The sequence below is a fragment of the Jaculus jaculus genome, chromosome 12 (assembly GCF_020740685.1).
Source record: "Jaculus jaculus isolate mJacJac1 chromosome 12, mJacJac1.mat.Y.cur, whole genome shotgun sequence".
NCBI lineage: Eukaryota > Metazoa > Chordata > Mammalia > Rodentia > Dipodidae > Jaculus > Jaculus jaculus.
In genome coordinates this window covers 42,242,870-42,267,743 of record NC_059113.1, presented here as the reverse complement: position 1 = coordinate 42,267,743, position 24,874 = coordinate 42,242,870, and the positions used below count along the sequence as shown (strand labels likewise).

Genomic DNA, 24,874 nt, shown 5'->3' with positions numbered 1-24,874 from the left:
AGATGGGAGGAAACCAGCTCTTTTGCCTCTTTGTCCCAAGACCCCAAAAAGGCTGTGACTCCAGTTCTTTCAGTCAGATATTTTATCACCTTGCCTAATTCACAGGCAGGGAAAAGTGAGACACTGACTTGATATTTAGTTGATACCTAGCCTCAGGCAGCACCACCACTCAACTCTCACAGATGGCAGGAAGAAGCCAACAATGCAGAGAGAGGAAAGGGCTTTCTAAATATTATGGTTATTGAGAACAAACTTTGTATGGATATATCATGTGTTAGTACCGTCTTCTCCCTCTTCTCTGTCTCCATTCTGTAGGGAACTTTCCCAGAAAGGGCTTTTTAATCTAGCATTGAAATGCTCCAGCCCTGAACACCCTCCCAAACCTGACTCACTAACAGACAATACAGAGAAAAACCCTTACTGGAAATCTGAAGTCTGTCAAGGCCACAGGGTTGGAGGACAAATCAATGGTGTTGGCTGCATGGATGACATGGATAGCACAGGAGTCACAGGCCTGCTAGGAGGGAGAGCTGCAATGTAGGAAGGGGCAGTGCCTTGCTGGTGATGTCTGGGAGATGCCTAGTAGGAGGCCATCTTCAGAGCTGACTTGGACAGCAAAGTGAAGGCAGTACCTGAAGGGGAAATAGTTGCAACCACGACAAAAGTGGAGCTGTATTCCAGAAAGTGACAGGTCAGGTCATTTGCAACCCAGAAACAGGTACCTGAGGAAGGGCACATGAGGGACAGATCAGAGTGATGGCCTGGGACCCTGAAACTCTGGAAAGGACAGAGAGGAGGCAGGAAGGACATGGGGCTCCAAGCATGAGCATCTACTGGTGGTGCCAATGAGAGCTGAACAAAATATGTATGGCTGGAGAGGAAGGACATGAACTCTATTTGGAGGTGGTTTGTTCGTGCAATGATGGATTGTCAAGGTGAATGCATCCACTGACCTGGGAAGGAGGCTTTGACAGTATAGACACACATCAAGGCTATTGTCCACTTTGGGGAATAAAAGTTGCCAAGGTGACATCTGGAGAAATGAGATCAGATGTAAGAGGTGCAGGAGAGAAGACAAAGAAGACAAGAGGACATTGGAAAATGCCCACTCTTGGGAATAAAAAGAAGCAAGCAGGCTGGAGAGATGGCTTAGCAGTTAAGGCACATGCCTGCAAGGGCTAAGGATCAAGGTTCAATTCTCCAGGTCCCATGTAAGCCAGATGCATATGGTAGTGCATGCATCTGGAGTTCATTTACAGTGGCTAGAGGCCCAGGCATACCCATTCTCACTCACTGTCTATCTCTCTCCCTCTCTCTATCTCTAATAAATACATAAATAAAAATAAATCTTTAAATAAAAAGAAGCAGCAATACATGAGGCTAAATGATTAACAAACTAGTATCTGAGACTATAGTAGCCCAGCCACACTCAACACGGGGGCACACAAAGGAGGTGCTGCCCTGGCCTCTGAGACAGATGTTGGGTTCAGAACCTGAGAGGACTGTGCAGCTCTTATGGGGAGGAAAAGCTTTGGTAGATGAAGTTAGCTAGAAAACACAGCCAGAGATAAAAAGTTCAGAATCCCATGGACTTCAGGACAGAGGGATCTTAAGAACACATGCACCAAGACAAGCGAGAGATAGGAGGGAAGCAGAGACTGAGATTGCAAAGATGGAGTATTTACAAAGAGTCCAGGTGGAGCAGGTAAGGATGGTGACACAGAGGAAAGGCAGGCTTTGTATGCTGTCTGGGAAGAATGTATGCTTAGATGTATTAGTTGGTATCGGTAGATGGTTTCATTGAAGACAGGCAGAAAACCTTGCATATAAAATGCTGGAAACATGAATGTTTAATGAATGGGTATTTCCATTCTTACTGATTCCAAGAAGTGCTCATGTTACAAAAATGTTTTATTTTACAACCAAGTAAGACATTTTCACCATGTATTGAAATCTTGCTTGAGAATACTGAAAGAAAAGACCTTGGCCATCCCCCTAGTTACATGAGTCACCTTCTATATTAAGACAAGCATTTACTGTGGTGCAAAACAAACCGTCTTTACTCATAGAGGCACATTCATGGTTTTGATGTCTAACTCTTGGAACAGTGCATAATTTCTGAATCGTGCACTGATGCCCACATGGGAAATGATGTCCTTCAATCCTCCTTTTTGAGATCACTTTAGAACAGTGTGTTCTAAATTGCCCCAGCTTGCCCAACCAATAGTTCTCAACTATTCATGATATTAGCATAGTTGTGAGGGAAACATCATTAGTAAATTCTGCCTTGAAATATTCACACATGTATATCTTATGCAATGAATGGACTAAATTCAAAATATTTAGTTTATTAATTTGAATTTAAAAATCAAATACCCACTTGGGCATCATAAAAGAAATTTCATAACTTCCATATCCCCAGTGATATCTGGGTTTATGTCATAAACCAAGCAAGGACAAATTAAGACATAAAGAGTGATAGCCTGTCTCTCTGAAAACAAACTATTAAAGAAGAAACATCTCAGGGTAGATGCTGACATTAGCCCATGGCCTTGCTCAGTAGAGACATATGTGATAGAAGACAAATGATCTAGCCACGCTAGAAGACAATGTGTTTGCCACCCAGGGTTGGCTGAGTGGTAGCCGATGATGAAAGCACCTTTTAAAATGTAGCATGTTCCTGTCCAAAGTGTTACCTTTTACAGGGAAGATATTTTCTCACTTAGTGTCTTGGGACCTTGACCAATTCAATCAACTCTCACAGCTAAGTGATCTATTATGGTCAAGATATATCTTCCCTTCCAGTGAATTCTGACCTATTTTAATATCTCAACATAATTGAGGTCCCCCACAGACCATTTTTATATTTTCTATAAGTAAAAGAGACCAGGGAAAAATACATTAGTTCTACCCTACATAAGTTAATGGCTTTAGGAACAGCCTATCTTGAATTTACTTTCCAAAATCACATCAGTTACCAGTGATGACCTCCCCTGAGCAGTGTTTCAGTCCTTTCATAACTTTCCATCCAGATGACATTCTGAGCAGGAGAGTGTGGATCCTTCCTGCAGCCCAGGCACTTGGCCTCACAGAGCCTTTCAGATTATCTTCTCCAAAAGATGATGCACACAGACAGAGACTGACACTGGGTGGGGCCAGGCTGTGTCCAACCACTCATGTCAAACATTGACTTCAGCAAGCATGCTGTGGGGACAGGAGCTTCTCCTTTTGTGTGTAATTATAAGTACGTTTTTAGTCTGTTTCCACATTCATGCCTCCTTTAGGGTGGATATGGATTTTCTCCATGAAGTGTCCCAACTCACTGCTGTTCAACTAAAATTAAACAATTATTAACCATAAACATGATTTTGCTTTTGGATTTTCGAGACACAGTTTCTCTATATAAATAAACTGTTCTCCAACTTGTGACCTTCCTGCTTTTGCCTCCCAAGTGCTGGGATGACAAGCATGCACTACCATGCACAGCACTGATGCAATGTTTTAAATGTGGAAAGTGAGGATATGTAAAGGCCTGAAGGACAAACAAAGGCAGAGAAACAAATTGCTTAGAAAATACTTTTGCTGTTTTTACAAAAAAATCCAAGAAAATTATTTTCCAATTATGAACACAAAATTCACAACAGTCTTCACTCTACTCCAATGCAAGCGCCCAAGAACATGTATTTTAGTAACAAGCAGGTCTTTGTGAGAACTGCATGCGCTGCTCAGAGCAGCGGAAGGAAGAGACACACACTCACAGTGACTATAGGAGGAGTCAGGAGGCTACATCATGTATATATGTTGTTGGATTCCTGATTAAAACTATATGTAAATGAGCTTTCTGATGTCATCTGGGAAAGGGATTAAATACTCAAAGCTAAGATATAACAGTGGAGAAAGGAGGGTCCCAGTGCAGGAGGGAGGACAGGAGGAGGCTAACAATGGTACCAACTTGAATGTATTCAGTGACTATAATAATAAAAAAATAAAAGTACAGTATTATTTATTAATTAAAGATATTTATATAGCATAAAATGCACATATAATTTATATATTTAAGATAGTTTTCCAGGTATTTTCTTCTACCTTCTTAAAAATAAATTTTCAAAAATGAAAACAGAGTTTATATATTTTTGTTAATGAAGGTGTTTATTTTGTATCTTATAGTTTGTTCCTTACCAGTTTGATACTTAGCAATATTCCTAGGCTTATAAATGTGTATTTAGTTTGAAAAAGAATACTCATGTATCTTAAATGTCTTTTTCCCTTTGTTTTGTTCTCTTGGATTAAAATGTATGGCTACATATTTTTTAAAATTTAAAAATGAATGTGAAGATACTATTTACAGTTAACTGTTCATTTCATCACTCCAGTCAACTTCTTGTAAAGTGTTGTTATTTTTCCTATAAATATCAATGATCTTATATACTTACTGCCTCAGATGTTATGAAGGTGCTATGTACAGAAAAAAGTTGTTGCAACCAAAAATAAAAATAAAGTGGAAAAAAAGATATAACAATGATGTCCATTCATTGTCAGAGTCCAGAACATGCTTACTGAGTGTTGTATCTTTAACATTGTGAGTGACATTAAGTTTAGAGCATGTGATGGTGTTTGGAACTTGTCAAAATACCAGAAAAACTCCACAGAGGGAAGTCTGGGGGAATCATGAATGAGCAGAATGCCCCAATAGGAGAGGAAACCCTACTGATAATTTTCTATTAAAATATTTAACTCATTATGAACCAGAATTTAGCAACATAGACAGCAGTAACTAAAGATGTATATTTATGAGGCTCAAATTGTGTGCATAAATCTACATGTACTCACACAGGCTAAAAGGTTCAATACTGCCTGTGACACTCTAATATACATGTGATCTTACTATAAATGTTACTATTTCATAAACTAGCAAACATTCAGAAATGTAACAAGATCAAATCATGCAAATATAATTATTTCAATTGTAAAAAGAAGAGAATGATAAAGAAATTTACCATTTTTAATCCCCTTAATAAAGTCTGGGTTTCATTTTTAGTCCACGAGGTATATATGGCTGGCCTTAAACTTATGATCTTTATATGTCACTAGGATTACAGGTCCACCATCACAACACTATATCCAGCACCAGTTTTAAATTTTGATATATCAAATATAGCACCTGTGTGTACAAAAATAATTTACATATCACTTTATATTGGTAAAACATCCAGTTATTTATAGATCCTCCATCTTTAGAAATATTCTAGATCGAGGTGCTTAAGATAATAGGCAGTTATTCCTTTAAAGCAATATTTAACACAGTAAAATTCGGGTAAAAAATAAAATGGGCAACTCCTCAGAGTACTATGTAAGTGCATTAGACCTAGTAAAAAAAAAATGCTTCATGATGACTTTGAAAAGAAAAAGGAAATGTGTTAGCCTCTCTAAGAAGAGAGCTAGTCTGAGGTAGAAGCCAAGAGGTAAACTAGCAAGCCTGGCTGCCAGACCTTCTGCGAGACTGCTCATTCAGCACCAAGGATAGAGCTCAGCCTGCACTGTCTTTTCTCTTGCTGACTAAAGGCACCTCTGCTTGAGACTGAGCACAAAGTCCATGGGCTGCTGGTGTTTCCTAAGCACCAACATGAAGCACATCTTTTATGAGAGCCCTAAAGGGAAAGTGGCCCGTAGGAGCTTTAACAGGGCACTTGACAGAGAAGAGCCCCAGAGGAGAAAGAATGCAGCAGCACTAGGGTGAGAGACTATGAGGTAGGTACCCACTGTGTACCTGACTACAAGATGAGCACTTATGAAAATAAAGATCCAAAGATTTCTAACATGAAAGTCCACACCTGCCAAGGGTGGCCTTGCTCCAGCCTCACCTGGAGAACTTGCACAGCACCCTCACTGGTCAGTTACAACAATAGTTCTCTAGCTCTTAGCACCCACTTCAGTCCAAATTTCACACTCTGACCACTTTCTGCATTCCCTCTCAGTTCCTCACTTGTTCACCAGAAGAAGCATAGCATAAAGAACTATGAACCACATGGGAAACAATGTCCAGGTGTTTATTAGATTGTCACAATGCCTGGCGGTTCCTGGATGCCACATGGCACCATACTCTAAAACACCATCTCTCATTCTGTATTAGAGTCCAGCTGCACATCAAGCCCAATCCAGCGCTCCTAACTCCAGGAACTCAGGCCCAGGTTAGGCCAACCCTGACCCATGTCCTCTGTGTTGTGTCCCACACAATCTCATGACACTTTTACTTCAGTGTTAACTGTTGTTAATTATGCCCAAGATTCTCCTTCTACCTAGATGATAACTTCATTCTGTTCATGAATCATATTTTTTTATTTTTTGAATCATATTATAATTGTCTCTATACCTCCTCCACCTGTGGAGGTTCCTAGTCATGGTTCACAGTCAGTCAGTGTTCTTGAGATAAAATGCATGGGCATCAATCATCTTTCTTGGTTGAAGAGCCTGGTTATATGGGAAAAACCATGAGTAACAAAATAAGGTACCTCATGAGTCCAAATGGGTGCTTAATATGCCACACAGCTCTTCATAAGCAAGCTATTCACAAGATTGTTAAGTATTTTTGAAAATTTCTCCAAAACAACCAGCCCATAGCCCACAAAAAGTTAAAATATCACTACTTTTAAATAAATATGGACTTAAGATAAAGAAAAGTCCTAAGTAGAAAACATTTACAAAGCATATACTGGATAAAGAACTGGTATGCAAAACCACTGAAACTCAACAATAAGAAAACAAACAATCCATTTAAAAATACACAAAGGGATTGGAGTGGTGGCTTAGCAGTTAAGGCACTTGCCTACAAAGCCTAAGGACCCAGGTTTGATTCCCCAGTACCCAAGTAAAGCCAGATGCACGAAGTGGTAAATGCATCTGGAGTTCCTTTACAGTAGCAGGAGGCCCCGGCATGCTCATTCTCTCTCTCTCTCTCTCTCTCTCTCTCTCTCTCTCTCTCTCTCTCTCGCTCTCGCTCTCGCTCTCGCTCTCGCTCTCTCTCTCTCTCTCTCTCTTCTCTCTCTCCCTCCCTCCCTCCCTCCCTCTCCCTCTCCCCCTCCCTCCCTCCCTCCCTCTCTCTCTCTCTCTCTTTCTGCCTTGTTCTTTCTGTCTCAAACAAATATGCCTTAAAATATGCAAAAGATCTGAACAAACACCAATGAAAGAAGACATTGAGATGTCAAATAAGTATGTCAAAGGTGTTCCACATCACACAGTCAAGAAATGCAAGTGCAGCCAGGCAGGGTGGCTCACGCCTCTAATCCCAGCACTCAGGAGGCAGAGGTAGGAGGATCACTGTGAGTTTGAGGCCACCCTGAGACTACATAGTGAATTCCAGGTCAGCCTGGGCCATAGTGAGACCCTACCTCAAAAAACCAGAAAGAGAAAGGAGGAAGGAAGGAAGGAAGGAAGGAAGTAAGGAAGGAAGGAAGGAAGGAAGGAAGGAAGGGAAAGAGAGGGGAGGGAGGAGGAAAGGAAGGGAGGAAGGAAGAAAGGAAAGAGGGGAGAGAGAGGGGAGGGAGGAGGAAAGGAAGGGAGGGGAGGGAAGTGGAGGGGAGAGAATAGGAGAGGAGCAGCAGAAAAAAGAAAGAGATTCCACTACAACTTGATGGTTGGCCAAAATCCAGACATGGAAAACACCAAGTGCTGGCGATTAAGTATAGTACCTGAACTCTCATGTATTGCTTATAGAAATACAAATTGATGTGGGTATTTGGAAAACAGTCGGAAGCTTCCTACAAAACTAAGTATACTCTTCCCATGTGATCTGGCAATCATGTCCCTTCGCATTTACACAAGTGAGCTATGGAAAGACATAGAAGAGCCTTCAATCCATATTGCCAAGTGAAAGAAGTCAATCTTCCAAGGCTGTATACTCCAATAGATGGCATTCTGGGAAAGACAACAGTATAAAGACAGGAAGAAAGGAGTGGGTTTCAGAGGTTGGAGGAGGAAGGATGAGCAGTTGGAGCAATGAGGAGCTTTAGATTAGTTGAGGCCCCTCTATGGCACTGTCATGGTGGAAACTTGTCATCAGTTGGTAGAATTAAGGTACTGACTTCAGTTAATAATGTATCAATATTGGCTCAACAGTGGTAATAGAGGTTTCACTGCTGGTTCATACAGGACTACAAATGGACTAATTCAAAGTGTTCATACCACACACACAGAGAGAATAGGGTATGTTAAGTGTGTACTTACTGTCCAGGATAAGCTTAAAACTGGTCTTATAATTTAAGTCTAACGGTTTTTGAAATAGTGCCATCTACCACTCTTCTTATAGTATTCTGAACTTGGTGAAAAGCCTTGCATGATCCACTAACTATGTGGGAGAAGCTTGGATGGGTTGGAACTGATCTTCACTGTTATCAAAGTATGGAAACATGGGAAGGAGTAGGTATCCCACACAAGGCCCAGTGGAATCCTATCCTCTCTTCCTGACCCCAAAGCTCAGACTCACCCTCTAGTGCAGGCAGCAGTCAAAAAGAGCAGTAACAAGATAGTAATTTATGCAACAGACAATTGTCAGAAAACTGACCAGGTTATGAACAGAGGTGTCTGGGGAAAACCTGTACAGGCTCCAGGGTATGTGGATATGGTCAGGAGTTGCTGCATAGGAGAAGCTGTGGAAAGGTACACGAGCAGCTTCCACTCCTGGCAGAAAAGGACAGCTGGATATATCAAATTACATTAGTCTGAACCAAGTGCTGAGGCTGACCTCTCTTTGTGGAAGCAACATGTCTTCAAGACCATAGACCATATTCAGCACAAAACCTAGATGAGAAGTTCTCACAGATATTCCAATAAATGTTGTGTGGCAACTGGCAGTTTAAAAAATAAAATCTCATATGGATGCCAATTTTTCTTCCATGGCTATGACTAGTCAATGCTTTTGGTATGCTTATACTAAGGATGGATAAATGAGGCAATAAGAGGTCAAGTGTCCACCAAGCACCTTTGTTACCAGTAGGGCTGAGAAGTCAGTCTGGGTCCAGTGATTTTCCACTAAAAAGTCAACATTTCTATGGCAACTGGAATAGAAAAAAGGTACTCATTTTCAGAGATAAGGCCCTACCCCATCAGTGGCACTGTGTTCCTAAGAACCTTAGGTATAGCAAAAAATTGTACTCCATGACTAGCTCTTCTTATTAGCTGTTTGGGAAGAATTGTAACCTTCCAAATTCCTATCTTCAAGTCCTAGCCCCAGGCCTCAGGCTGTAATTGTGTTTAGAAATAAGGCCATTGAGATGCAATTAGTTAGGGGGAGGTCGTTCTGAAGAAGGGCAGGCCCAACATGCCTGGTGTCCTTGTTAGAAGGTGACATTAAGGAGACAGATATGCATGCATGCATGCATCAAGAGAGAGATCACCATGTGATGATCAGAGCTGAGATGGGGTGATGCTTTGACAGATTCCACAAAAACAAACAAGAACCCAGGAACTGGTAGAGGCGTGGTTCACACTATCCCTTGGTCCTCAGAGGGAACTAGCCCCTGGCACTGTGATCCAAGACTTCAGCCCCCCAGGACCAAACAAAGTAAAATATATATATATATATACAGATTTGTGCTATTTGAGAAACCTTCAGCCCCAAGGCATTCACATACCTGAGTTGTGGCTGATGGTCTTTAACAGTGAGAAAAGGCAACTTTTCATTTTACAAGGTCTACTAGTTAAAAAGAAGCATTTGGGAAGCAGAGTTGCTAACACATGTCACTCACAAAGCCCATCCATGCCCCTAACTAGAACAACACACCTGCAGGCCCCTTCCTCAACATAAGACATGTTTGGTCCACTAGAAAGGAGGAGGAAAGGAGCAAGTATGAATGGAATGCAGGTGCTCAAACCCACAGGCTGTAGCATATTACTAGAGAATAAATGTTAATAGTGACTTAACAGCATCTAAAGTGTTCTAGTGGCTTCCATAATGTCTGCAGGCATATTCTAGCACATTACAGACCAGTCTCAAGCAGCCTCCTTTGCTCTCCTCCTGACCATGGCTCTTGCTTTGTCTCCTCTGTTCCCCCACACTTAGTCTCCATGGTTGACACTCCTAGACAGCCTCAAGAAGTTAGAGACTTCCCCAAAGCCTGCCAGGCTATCACCCTTCCAGAAAAGGAGGTAACTTGTCTGGCTCAAATGGACATTTGGTGGTTGTGTGTACACAGTATAGATAGGAACCAAACACTGGGTCATACAACTGATTCCTGAAATGTTTCAAGCATCTTTTCTCTGTGCCATGCCAGGCTTCTCAGTGTCTCCTCACAAAAGGGATGACCCTAGAGGGCCTATGGAAATCATTACAAAAAAGTATGCAGTTGGGCTCCACAGCCTCTGTTCACACACCGAGCACACCAAGGTGCCTGTGATGTTTGTGAAACACACTATATACTGCTCACCAGCCACCACAAGACTGAGCAGTTTCATGAGGTGAGTCCCATCCACCCACAGGACCTAAAAACCCTTTCCTGAGTGGTTGAGTTTTCTTGGGTAGAATTGTACCAAGCACATATCATCCTGAGGATATATTTGATGGTAACACAAGTCAGGCACAGATCAGCCAATCACTATGCAGACAAATGGTGAAACTTCTCTTCCTTTCCCCAAGTTCAAAGCCTAGAATCCATATCCACCTGAAGCACCAGCAGATCAAACAGATACATGTTCCTCAATGAAAGGGATGTTTGTGAGAAATGCACACTTAGGCAATCCCTTTTTGTAGACATCACATCACAGGGGGTACTCATACCAACAGGAAAGGTAGAACTGTTGCAGGACAGTACAGATTATAGACTAGTGAAAATCACTGCAAGCAGGCATCCACTCTAAACTAACAGTAAAGCATAGCATGACAGCCTGTGACTCCTTGTTCATTATCAAACACTGGGAGCTGAGCACCAATGTGTGCACTGTGCTTTTATATGATGGGCATCACAGTGTGTTGTGTCATAACAGCATCACCACCATCATGTGAAGAGTGTATTCACATGTGAGTTAACAATGATTATAATACCAATAGATGAAAGGGATTCTCTTCTGTGTGGAGACAGTTGTTGACTGGCATATCTTTATGTGGCATGTGAATTCCAGCCAGAGCTAAAATGCAGGCAGGGGGAAAGGGAGAGAGAGGAGAAGGAAGTGGCCAGGCAGCCTGGACTAAAAGTCCCCTGTCACTCTGTACTCTCTGTCTCTGCCCCAATAAAACAATGAGTGGCATGTGAAAAAAGTATCTGGTGAGGGAAGCTGTGCCTTTTCTTCAGTGAATACTCAATATGCATGCCATGTGTACAACCTCGCTGTGGAGGTAAATGAGTGAAGACACTCATAATTTGTTCTCCAGACTCTGCCATAGATAGCAGAAAACTTTGACATCCACGTGTACCATGGTAAAGAGGAGCAGTTTCAGGATTTCTTACGGAAGCCCACGTGTGGTAAATGCTGATAGAAGTCACTCAGCCAGCCTACGAACTGCCCAGGGGTGCCTCGATATGACCACAGTATGGCCACCAATTGTACCCATATCAACCTTTTTCCTCATGGCATATAAATACTGGATCAGTGATTTGGGGGACTCAGTGTCTTTTGAGAAGGGAGGGTATACATGATGCCTATTTTGGGTGATTTATGTATCTGTATGTAAGGAGAGAGAGAGAAAAAAAATGAATGAATGAAAATGGGTGTTCCAGGGCCACTTGCAACTGGAAACAAAGTCCGTGCATGCGTCACATGGTACATCTGGGTTTACATGGGTACTGTGTAATCAAACCCAGGCTGGCAAACTTTGCAAACAAGTACCTTTAACTGCTGAGCCATCTCCTCCAGCCAGCTTTGGGTCAACTCTTGTCCATGCCGAACACATGAACTGGTATTAGTATTTGCATGAGTAAGGTGACCATGTCTATACTGCAATTATAGTAATTAACTGCTCAGTACTTTGGTGATTGTTCAAAAAATATCATAAAACAACTACTTCATCATGTCATTCATGTAACTTGAGAGTTCCACATAATTTAATAAAGCAAATGAGTTGACTATATTATATCCAATTAAAAAGTGTAGTCCTAGCTGGACATGATGGTGCATACCTTTAATCTCAGCATTCAGAAGGCAGAGGTAGGAGAATCACTGTGAGTTTATGGTCAACCTGGGCTACAGAGTAAGTTCCAGATCAGCCTGAGCCAAGTGAGACCCTACCTCAAAACAACAACAACAGCAACAATTTAGTCTTGGGGCTGGAAAGATTGCTTAGTGATTAGGGCACTTGCCTGTGAAACCTAAGGTCTCAGGTTCAAATCCCCAGAATCCACATAAGCCAGTGCACATGGTGGTGCATGTATTTGCAGTGGCTAGAGGCCCTGGTGCACCCCTTCTTCCCACTCATCTCTAATAAATAAATAAAAATAAAATATTTTGAAAGTTTAGTCTTAGGGTAATTTTAAAAAGAAAACGTAGGGCTGGAGGGATGGTTCAGCAGTTAAGGCACTTGTCTGCAAAGCCTAATGACGAGGTTCAATTTCCCAGGATCCATGTAAAGCCAGAGCACAAAGTGGTGCATCTGGAGTTTGTTTACAGTGGCTAGAGGCCCTGATATGTCCATTCTCTCTCTCTCTCTGTCTCTCTCTCTCTCTCTCTCTCTCTCTCTCTCTCTCTCCCCTTGGAAATTAATTAATTAATTAAAACCTTAAAATATATAAATTGATACATTGTATAGGCAGAAGACAATTGTGATCTCAAATAATTTCCTAGGACTGATTACGTCTCATTTAAAAGTAGTTCAGGAAGGTTAAAAACACACTTAGAACTGGAAATTGCCTCAATTCAAAATGATGTGCTATGATTGTCCAGCCATGGACTTTTGCCACCCTGGATAAAATGCTTTCCAAAACAAGCATGGACCACATGCACTCACAGGTATGCACAGTGAGTGAAAGCCAAGGGATGGGTAAAATCCCTGACTCATCACCTAGAAACTCCCTAAAGTCCACACAGAAACAATCTTCCCTTGAAAATCACCTCCACTTTAGTCTACAAGGAAACCTTCAGAACACATTGTCCACAGATTCAGACCCAGCTCTGCCTGACCTTTCTCAAACACTGAAACTCCCCTTGGGAGTTCACAGCTTTCCACTGTGGTGTGTGCCTAGCAGTATCAGCTTCCTTCGATGTGCAGACATCAGAAACTGTAATTCTCCGTTCTCCATAGAACCCACTAGTGATAAAGGCATGTGCATCTGCAGTATTCTTAGTAACAGTCATCTTCCCCAAAAGAGGACAATGGTTAATAGATTTTCCTGTTTTCATTTGTTATTTAAAAAAAAAAAAAGCAAGGTCAAATAATACTTCAAATCCATCCAACAAGGGCCAAACATCCAGGAAACAGGAATAAGGCTGTACCTCCGGCCTTCTAAGACTTGCCATGCATTGAGAGAAGTCCATAGTGAAATGAAACAAACTCCAGGTTCCCAGGAATATGCTATGAGCCTCTGGCTTCCAAGTTTCCAAGATCATTCCCCCATTTGAGAGTACCAGAGGGAGAGTTCACGTAATGGGACTTGTTGGATTTTCATGAAGTAAATCGTAACAGGTGAAAACTTGTGAAAGCTACACATGAAGAATGGATGAATCATGGATGTGGAGGGGAGGAAGGGGCTGAAGATGTAAACAGATTTCTAGCTCAGGGTTGAAGAACGTCATCAATGAAGGTGGAGAAGTACCTCTTGTGGTCCCTGTGGTGACACTTTTTTAGATCAGAAGCTTTTGTCTCACTGCAGCATCCTGCATCTTCTGCCATCCATGCAGCAATTGTGCTGAATGCTGTGCAATAACCCAAAGCATGACTGAATCAGGATGAGACAGAGTCTCAAGGAAGATTTCACTTGGGATCAATGTGGCTTCCAACATGCTTCTCGACACCAGGCAGTACTGACTGGCTGAAGGACAACACGCAAATAAGACAGGCATCACATGCAACAGAGAATGCTTGCAAGCATCTAATTCCAGCCAGAATCTCCCTGAGTTCCTGAACTCAGATGTTGTGTAACCATGATCAGCTACCAGGGCCACATTGGAAAAGCCTATCACTATTTTATGAGCTCATTCTTTGTCAAAATAATTGGATGTCTGATGATCTTCATTTAACTGAGATACACACCCATATGTGCATACATTACAGATACACACACATGTATACATATATTCATCACATTCATAACCACACCCACACACTCAAGTTCTGCATCCTATAAAAATAAATCTGAGCTGCACACCTCAGACAGTATGAACAGATTGGAGGAGATGCAAGAAAATGCTCACAAATGCTTACGGCTCAATGCTAAAGATTGGAATTGCTGAGTGAACTATGTGGAGGGATAATGAAAAGGGGAAAATGAAATGTAGAAAAGTTGAAGCAGTGAGGAAACACAATAACTCTGCTGTGTAAAAGGTGTGTGACCCAGAAAGACATCAGATGGCCATGAGTGAACAATTCCTGAATCAGAACTGACACAAGCCTATGCTGGCTCCTTGAGGTGCATGTGAAGCAGAGTGTCAGTGTCAGAGGTTCTTCCTGTCATTCAAGGAACCACCAAAAGTCAAGACTTGGAGGGGGCCTGGGTGAGCCTTTCTTCCAGATTTCTTTAGACATTGAGTAAGTGGTGGCTGTCTCCATCACTCGTGTGGTTGGTTGATCTAACTTAGTGCCAGGGACATCTAAAAAGGAATATTTCTGTTATTCCACAAAAGAAAAACCAAGAGAACAGCACCTAGATCATCTCCTACCTTCAACCTTGTAAACGGCTTAATCTGTAAGAAATCAATGCAGTGTACCCAGTAGAAGATGTCCCTAGACAGAACTGTGCTCTATACCGAGTCTTAGCCTACTAGACAATCTGCTGACAGTAACTATAACTGTGACCTGCCTGAGACTATAGCTATGATGCTTACTGGAGTTTTTAAAAGCACCATCTAAACATGAGTGTAAGCTGTATCTATAGAGGGGCCACCCTATACCAGACAGTGTTCAGGCACTGTCTCAGGTCTCATCCTGGAGTGACAGCAAAGAGGCTCACTCAGAACAAGGACACCCCTTCCAGAACTGCAAAGTGGCCTAGGTATGCAGAGAAAGAATACAGAGTGATTTTATCCATCCACTCGTCCATCCATCCACCCATTTTATATGCTAGCAAGGAGAGAAAGGCTTTGAAGGCTATCTTCTCCCCCATTGTCTTCTCTGTAAATGGAGAAACTTCAATACATATATGTGCAAAAAGAAGGTATGGCTTAGTCTCACTCAGATATTTAAGTCCTACCAATCCCCACAGGCATCCTTAAATCAAAACAATAAAAAATATGTCTGTGGTTTGATTTGTCTTATTTGTACATTATTGTACCAATGTTATAGTTTACCTTAGGGGTGAGTGTTTGAGAAGTCATTTGCTCTCCTCATGGGGTCCAACTGTGGAAAACAATGCCTGGCTCCAACTAACAGGCAGCCAGCTTAGCTCTGTGACCCATACCTGCTCCCCTCTCTGCCCTCCAGCCCAGTCCTCTGAAAAAGACTGCCTCAGCAGACATGATTTGGAGACCAATCACTCCTCTAGAAATATTCATCTGGGCTGCATCATTCTTCCAGCAACTAAAAATGTTGTCACCCTGTCAGCTGCAACAAATGTGTGTGTCTGAAGCACAGGGCAGCACTATCTGTCACACTCCAGCGGGGCGTTCTTAATGTTGTTTTTTCTTTGCAGAACTTTATTTCCATTAGGTACATCCTGTGAATCTTTCAAGGTCTGGACCAGCAAAGGTATGAATGGCCAGAAGCAAAACCTCACCCACGTGGAATCCAGGCATTTAAGGCTACACCAATAGATGGCTTTGGTTTCTTTAAAAAAAAAATGGAGCTGATGTTTTAAAAGACAAGCTTGGAAAGAAAGTGAAGGAAAAAACAAATGTTCCCCTGGAGGCACAATTTCAGAACGGGGATGTACCACAGCCTTGGATAAGACATGAGAGTAGAACCAGGGCTGAGAACACACATACCACTGGTTCTTTTTCTCATTTCCCTGTCCTCATCTCCTCACTTGGGCTTCCATCCCTCTCTTCCTTATATTGTCATTTCTCCCTCTAGTAGTAGAAAAAGCTAGCATAGTACCTGGATACAAGAATACCCTGTCCACTGATAAAACCTTAGATGTGACTGGACAGCCATTACAATGATCCCAGTCAACAAAAGTAACACTACCTGATGCTAGTAAGGTGCTGGAACAACCAGAACTCGCTAATGCTGATAGGAATGTAAAATGATAAGGCCACCTTGAAAAGCAGCTGGGCCAGTGCTCACAAAACTGAACACACTCTAACCATACACTCCAGTAACCATCTTTAATTGTATTTGCCCAAAGAAGCTAGTGATATCTGTCACACACAACCCACATAGGATACTCACAGCAGCTTCACTAATACTTCCAGAACTTGGAAGCAAGCAAATAATCCTTCAGTAGGTGAATGGCAAAACAAACTGATGTTCATTGAGACAGTGGACTACTACTTAGTGCTAAAAAAGAAAGAAAGAAAGAAAGAAAGAAAGAAAGAGAGAGAGAGAGAGAGAGAGAGAGAGGAAGGAAGGAAGGAAGGAAGGAAGGAAGGAAGGAAGGAAGGAAGGAAGGAAGCAAGCAAGCAGGCAAGCTAGAGCCATGGGAAGACATGGAGGAAACATGCATGCATATGACTAAGGGGAAAGAGTCATACTGAAAAGAGACTGCAAGGTTACAACTATAACCCCATGTGGAAAAGGAAAACATGGAGGCAGGGAAATATTCAGTGGCTGCCAGGGGCTGGGGTGTGGGGAGGGTGCCCATGTGGAGCACATGGAGGATTTCAGAGAATGAAATTTGCCCATGTAATTCATCTCATTATACTCCTGTCCAAACCACAGAACATACAACACCAGGACACCAAGAGTAACATGCAGTGCAAACTGTAGGTTTTGTGCAACAATGACAAGTCTTGTAGCTTCATCAGGTATGACAAATGCTCAGCCTAGGGATAGGGGGATATTGGCAAGCGGGAGGCTGGAAAGGGGAGGATCATATGAGAAGTCTCTACATCTGCTCCTCAATTTTGTTGGTAAATAAAAATGAGTCCAAAAATAATTTTAAAAGTAAAAGAATCTTTGGTCACTCATCACAAATCTCATAGTTGTGATCTGCAAATAGTCTGAAGCAGCTGGTCCTAAGATGTGTGTAGGGCTGAGATGTGGGTGTGTGAGAGAGGGAATGGTGTGACAGAATAGGCCACCAAGGCTGGGCTCTACTTGCTCCTCTTCCCAGAGAGGACAAGTATCCCCACAGTGGGCCCATCCCACCACTGCACGTCTGCCTATGGGCCATCAGGATCACCAGTTTATCAGGGAAACCACAACAGGCTATTTGGGAGGAGGAATGTCTTCTGCAAGACATTTGGGCACTGGCTCTTTTTGCAAGTCCTTCCATGAGAAGGCATGTCAGAAAGTGACAGGGCCTGCAACCAGGAGGTGCAAGGTCCAGGCATGACCGATGAACAACAGATATCTGCACATCCACTCTCAGAGTGATGGTAGAAGCCCACACCAGGACCTTACACCCCACCTAAGGTCAACCAAATTGTGAAGGGAAGCAGGTTGCACTGGTCTCCCAACCAAACCCAAACATGTAGAATAAGAAGAATAAGGTGTCTGTACAGGTCCCAGAGCAGGTGGTTCAAGCCCAAATTGCAAACAGCTCTAGGCATTCATAATGGCAGCCAAGAAGCAAATTTTTAGGTGTGATTAGGGCCCACTAATACATGCCCCTCTTGGATTCCTTTCTGGGCATACTCTATTCTCCTCTTCCTGCTCCAGAGAAGCTGCCTGCCAAAGCTGAGCTCCATCCATCCTGGCAGCAGTAACCATATCATATTCCAAGGACAATGGTAGGTGAAGAGAATTATCCTTATTAACCCATCCTACACCCTGCCCCAGTGAGCATACCCAGGCTCCAGTGACAGCATTTCAGGAACACCTTCCCTGTGCAGTCATGACCTCGGGCCAGACATGGAATTGGAGCAAGAAACTCAGATAAGGTTGCTTCTCCTCCAGTGGCTCTCTAGAACCCCAGCACTTCCCCTCAGAATTGCAGTCACAAATAGCTTAAGATGATCTCTTACAATTCTTAGAGTCCAGGTTATTCAGATGTGCCATCCTAAATGACTAATTAGGAAGCCTAGTAATCAGGATTCTGTCTCTGTTATCCCATAGTGCAAGAGGAATATATGGGGATGAGATAACCAGAAATGGAATAATCTAAGAAGATGATGCTTGTCTGAGAGATACTGGATTAGAAGGAATTCAAGAGCAAAACACATCTGATGACCATTTATAAAAGGATGCATAAGTTCTTCTGTCCAAAGTTCAGTAATAAATAAGAGGACCATTAAGTCATGTATCAGCAATTCAGAAGCCAATGTAAAGTATGTTAAGCTGCAGTCCACAAAACTAAAAGCATAAAAGACAGAAAGGAAGGTTCTTGCATAAATGTGCCTTCAATCGTTACTGAACTTTTAACAAATATATGTGGACAGGAACACAATTTCACATAGAAATGTTACAGTTTTTTTTTTCTTGACATTAGACATATGGAAAATGCTAATTTTATTACCAGTCAGAAATAAAATAATGACCCAATAATTAAACTTCTGGCAACAGCTGCATCTCTATAAGCAACCTCCTGGTCTTGAATGAATGCAGCATGCACAGAGTCTGGGGTGGATAACTGTTTTAGGCTGCTAAATGCATCAAGAAAGCACACTATGCATATGGAGGTGTGACTGATTCAGAAATATCCCACACACACTGTACACTAACTAGAAACATGGGGTGTGTGGGTGTCTGGTTTTATCTCAAGACTCAAACACCAACAATACTGCTTGTATCCTTCAGCTGCCTTTTTACCTCCTCTGACATCCATAGGCTTGTCCTCTATCAGCCTTTCCCAATCCTTCCACAGACTCTCTATTTGGGGACTGAAGGGCTGTGGGGATGGGTCGGGGCAGGGGCAGGGGCAAGGGGAGGCTGTACTGCTGGCAACGTGAAATGAGATGAAGCCAGAGGGGCCATGCTTTTTAACAGGGCACAGATGACCGCAGAGCTCTGTTCATACATCAGGCATGTCAAGAGTGTAGTAGCCCATGCTGCAGGAATCCTCCACAGAATTCAGTTTAATCCACTAATGTACACACTCACTCACTGAAAAAAAAGCTATCAAATTAAATGTCATTTAAGTAAAAGTGACATCATCTTAGAAAAAAAGGCATGTGATTTTGAGGTTATTAATGTTGATTTGATAAAGCGAGCAAGGGGAATAAGGTCCTAAAACAGTATTCTATCTTAGCTGTGAAAGGTCTGTCAGGTGGCACATTAGAGCCCTGTGTGTACATCTTGTGGTTATGCTTTCCCAGCGAACACTGTTATAATGCATCACTTATTTTCTGACTCTCTATATTTAACTATAAATATGTTTAGGTGAATTGGCTTAAAACAAAGCGGCAGTCATTACCCACCGGTACTTAGTACTGAAAAACTGCTACACATCTAGGTGAGGATTAAACTTCCTGGCAGGATCACCTGCGTCTTTGTCAGGCATCTGGCTGTGCCACGACCTCCAACTCCTGTCTCTGCAGTTCCTCTCCAGAACACCTTCTGACTTGGGCCACAATACATACTAAAGGCTGGCATGCATATCGCTGCTGTGCTAGGGCATCATGCTGTGCTGCGAGCTCTCTTGGGTGAGTCGCACCAGCGATAGGTGATCGTGGGTAAGAAAGTACTTGTTGCTAGATAAAACATGAGTCATGAGGCTGGGTAAACACTCCCGCTGACTCGTCCTATTGTGTGAACAGATTTAAAGCCACAAAATTCCATTTTGACACGGAGCTGCTGTAGGATGACAGACCTTAGCACTAGGGACAAAATTATGAATGAAGCAGTCAATATTCACCTGGAAACGGAGAAGCCAATGACAGCTTCTCTCTGGACATGCTCAATTCTTCGTAGCACATAAGCCCTCCCTGCGATAATCCAGCCATTTATAAAAAGAACTTGGAAAGCTGGCAATTACCTGGATGGATGTTCAGACAATAACAAATCCCTTTACTGACACTCAGTTTCACTGGAAAGGGGTAAGGCATGACAGTTCTACTTAGAGACGTGCATTTTTTTCACAAGGAAGAGCAAAAAGAAAACGAAACGTATCAACAAAGCCTGGTGAGAAACATGTGGGGAAAGAGCCCACCAAACACACCCCGTGTTCACTTCTGATGCTCACAGGGGACTCATCACCAGCTACAGAGTTCCCCACCATGAAAAATCCCTTGCTGGCTCGGATGAACAGTGGCTAGTACTCAGGGTCCCCTGTCATACTGTGCACTCCAAAGTATGCTTCATCCAAAGCCTCAGCAATTCCCACGACACTCCCACAAAGCAAAGGAGGGTTTACTTGGTCAGCACTAAATTCCTGACCTGGAAGGGGCTTTGGTTAAAAAGACAGACAGGCAGCAGTTCACAGCAGGCATCCAGCCTGCAACTCTTCCTTTCCCTCTCATCCTATTAAATGCAGCTAGGAAGAGCAAAGAGCCCTTACTGCACAAGGCATCATAAAGGAATCCTTCTCTCTCTCCCTCCGCAAGCTTCCCTCCCTCTTGCTTGCATGTGAAGCAAAGGTTTAATAACTGCAGGTCCCTGGATTTACTCATTCCCAGAGGAACACTGAACCCACAGCCCAGATGCTGCGTCCTTGCTGGAATAAAGCGAGAGCCAGCCAGAGCAGTTCTTGCCTTCCAAATTGATCCAGTATTCAGAGATTATCAAAATAATAATGATCCATTGGAGACTGAACTTGTCTTCTTAGAATAAGAGCACTATAGTTCTGGATAAGACCATTACTCCCAAACCTTCCCTGGCCATGAAGATTCTCCCTGGTTGCAGTGATGCTTGTCTCCTGGCTGCCACCACTGTCTATCAAGACATGAGTATTTTACTTATGAAGGCAGTGTAACCCAGGGAAATGGAAAAAAAAAAAAAAAACATGCTGCAAAGTACCCAGAGGTAAGCAGCTACCAGATTAGCTGGTGGAGCACTAATAAGCTAGGTATCATTTCCCAGAGGCCACGGCACTCGTGAAGTATACATCCAAGACACAAAAAGTAAGAAATGAGTCATCCTTGACTTACCAAGGCAAGAGTCCTGCTGCACGGTTTGCAGCATCCAAATGCAAAGCGCCAGGTGCTCCTTAGTAGACAGGGAGCTGTGCACACTGAGCCACTTCAATCTCGCTGCAAATGAAGGAGGCCAGGACTACAGAGTGAGTGGCCACAGCTCTGATCAGCCACAGCTTGGAACAAGCTGCCACAGCGCTCTGCAAAACAGGCACACTGCAGCACGGTGGCAGGCATAGGATCGCTCGCGATGCATGTCCCATATATTCAAGCGTAATAGAAAACATGGATCTGGAGTGGATTCCATGTGGATGTGGGGGCTGCCTGGCATGGAGCGTAAAAGGCAGGCTCTCTGCTCGTAACAGAATTAGCCATGGAGATGGACGCCTTGATTAGTGTGCAGTGTTGTTATCCCCTGGGACATCAATTACAGAGAGCAGGTGCTCTGTCTCCTGCTCTTTCAGATAAATGCCTATAATTTCATTTCACAAACGATCCCTATTTAGACAGGAGCCACCTATTGTGATGATATCATTTGCTCTAATAGCCATAAATGGGCAACTTCCTAGGGAGCGTCACGGCGCTGACGACATGGGTCTTCATAAAAGTGAGTGGGCAGGGTGCTCAGAGAGGCTCGTCTGCACGAGCAGCTTCTGCCAGAGAAGAGTCTAAAAAGTTGCAGAGGGTAGGAAAAGCTCTCCACTCTCATGGCTCAGTATGCAGATGGGGTTGAGAGCCAGCTCTAGGCAAAGAAGGGAGCTCACACAAGAGCAGCTTAGGGCCACACTAGCATCCACACAACATTACACCTCCTTCTGCTGGAGGTCCTGGCAGAACATAGCATGGGGTCAGAACATTTTGTATTCACAGTAATGTTCTGGGGCCTTTAGTTACTGCTATGCTTTGAAACACTGAGGCTCTACTCCAGGCTGCAAGCACCTTATACCTAAGACTTACAGCTGGAAAGGGGGATGCAAACTAAGATAGGTGATTAAGTCTTTGTGGTTGATGAATGGCTAAAGGGTCACTATGCCAAAATTCTTACTTTTAACAAAGTGGCATTTATTAAATGCACATGCAGAAGAAGCAACAAGTCTGCACTTCTGTGTGGATATGTTTTAAATTCCTCAACTCTCAGGCCTACAAAGAACACTGCTGGTTGAAAGCCAAGTGTAAGAGAAAGGCTACTGAATCCAGGCCACCATGCTGAGAGTGTGGGAGGCACTCAGGAATGCTTTCCTAGTAAAACTGCCTGAGATCTCCCTTTGGTCTCTCCAGTGGCCCAAATAGCTCATTTGGACAAAGCAGAGATGGCCCACAAACACCTCACTGTTGACAAGACTGGTTTGTGCAGGGACTTAGTAAGTTTACAGACTAAGTTAGACTAGCATCTATTGCAAAAGGTACTTTGTGGCTCAATTATTTAAGCTGTAGTATGCTATGACTGATTTGAGTGGACTGGCTTAGCCACATTCAGGGAAAATACTGGGGTTACTCACCCCAGAGAAGAATTCATGAGCTAAAACTCAATGATAACTCATAAAAGCCTATTTTTAGGATTGGAAAGATGGCTCCATGGCTGAAGGCACTTCCTGTGTAACTGTGGGGGCCTGAGGAGGCCTGAGAGACTGCTCAAGTTCAATCCCCAGAACACCAATAAAGAGCTGGGTCTGGCCACACATGTCTGTAAAACCAGTCCCAGTAAGCTCTGAGATCAGTAAGACTCTGATTCAAATAAGAATGAGCAGGGACCTGGAGAGATGGCTTAGCAGTTAAAGGCACTTGCTTGCAAAGCCTGCTGGCCCAGGTGCAATTCCTCAACCACCCACATAAAAGAATGAGCAGAAAGTGGGGGGAGGGAGGGAGGGTATTACTATAGGATACTTTTTATAATCATGGAAAATGTTAATAAAAATTGAGAAAAAAAAGAATGAGCAGAAGAGCAATGAAGCTAAACACTCAACAATCTGCTCTGGCCACCATAGGCAAGTGCACAGGGAACCACATGGACACATATACTTGTTATAAAACATACACACACACACATGCAAAACTAAAAGCCTATATTTTTACTACTATTATAAAGAGCATACTTAGTATGGATACATCATGTGTTGGTACTATCTTATCCCTCTTCCCTTCTGCCTGTATTTTTACCTCAAATAAAAAGCCTAAAATTATTTATATTTTCTGTTTATTTTTATTTATTTGAGAGTTACAGACAAAGAGGCAGACAGAGAGAGAGAGAATGGGTATGCCAGGGCCTCAAGCCACTGCAAACGAACTCCAGATGTATATGCCACCTTGTGCATCTGGCTTATGTGGGTCCTGGGGAATCAAGCCCTGGTCCTTAGGCTTCACAGGCAAGTGCTTAACCAGTAAGTCATCTCTCCAGCCCCAAAGCCTAAATTTTTATTTGAGGTAAAAATACAGAGCTGGAGAGATTGCTCAGTGTTTAAGGCACTTGTCTACAAAGCCTAACATCCTGAGTTCAATTCCCCAGTGCCCACGTAAAACTAGATGCACAAAGCAGCACATGCATCTGGAGTCCATTTGTAGAAGCTGGAGGCCCAGATGTGCCCATTCTCCCTGTCTGTCTCTCTTCTATTTGTCTTTGCTTGCAAATAAATAAATAAATAAATAAATAAAATATTTTTAGGGCCAGGTGTGGTGATGCATGCCTTTAATCCCAGCACTCAGGAGGCAGAGGTAGGAGGATTGCCATGAGTTTGAGCCCAGCCTGAAAGTACACAATGAATTCCAGGTCAGCCTGGGCTAGAGAAAGAGAGACCCTATCTTGAAAAAAATATTTTTTTTTAAATTACAGAACTACGCTGGACCTCCATCATCCAGTCTCACCAACATGCCAGGGGCAGGGGTAGAGGAGAGACAGACCAGAGCAAACTGGCCCTTGGGAAGTTCACAGTCCAGCAAGGGAGAAGAGAGGAGGAGGAAGCAATTGTAGCAGCTTGCAACTACAGCTACACTGGAATGTGTATGCTCTTGCTCATCTGCCTCCTAGCAATTCCCAGGTTCTCACTATTTGGGTCTCTGCTCAAAGGAAACAATTTGAAGCATAGCTGAGCCATCTAGATCAAGAGGTGGCTTTAGAATCAACACTTGTGCCCAGAACATTGCCACATGTCACACAGTAAATAGAGACCAGACTGATGACCAGCCAAGTGATACTCAAGTGATACTCAAGAGCAGGTAAAAGGTATGAGCAGGCACCTTTTGGAGCTACCACAGGAGCCTAGCACTGTTGAGCACGAGGTAATGCAGGACAGATAGGTGCTCACTAATGGGTATATGATGGGGACACTTGTCCACCAGACAGGAGCTCTGTATTGCCTTTTTCACCTGACATCTATTCTAGATATAGCCCTGAGATACTAAATATAGGTTTGATGGATACTTTCTACACTTTCAAATGCCAGTTTTTCATCTTTTTCAGGCAGATATAGATAGTTATTACCATTAAGGGACACTGATGCTCAAAGCTAATAGGAAATCTGAACAGAGACACATCAGATATTCCTTGATTTCTAAACCAATGGCCCCTTCAATCATCCTTCAATACCACCAGTGGCTGGTTCTTAATCTATTTCTGTTAGATGTGGTTTGAGCAACT

General features: G+C 42.9%; 1 protein-coding gene across 3 annotated transcripts in view; it reads right to left on the bottom strand.

Annotated features, from left to right (window-relative positions):
* The window catches only part of Dlgap2 (DLG associated protein 2), an 802,536-nt gene that overhangs the window by 468,361 nt on the left and 309,301 nt on the right, over positions 1-24,874 (bottom strand). Inside the window, exon 1 of one of the 3 annotated variants that reach the window (XM_045131441.1) lies at positions 21,259-21,559. The exons of 1 other annotated variant lie outside the window; for it this stretch is intronic. Coding sequence is in view for 1 of the 2 variants with exons in the window: in XM_045131442.1 (XP_044987377.1) it covers positions 21,259-21,292 (34 nt within the window). In the remaining variant the exon portion in view is untranslated. Of the gene's footprint in view, positions 1-21,258; positions 21,560-24,874 lie in introns of those variants that run through there. One more of the 3 variants, XM_045131442.1, reaches the window with a different exon arrangement.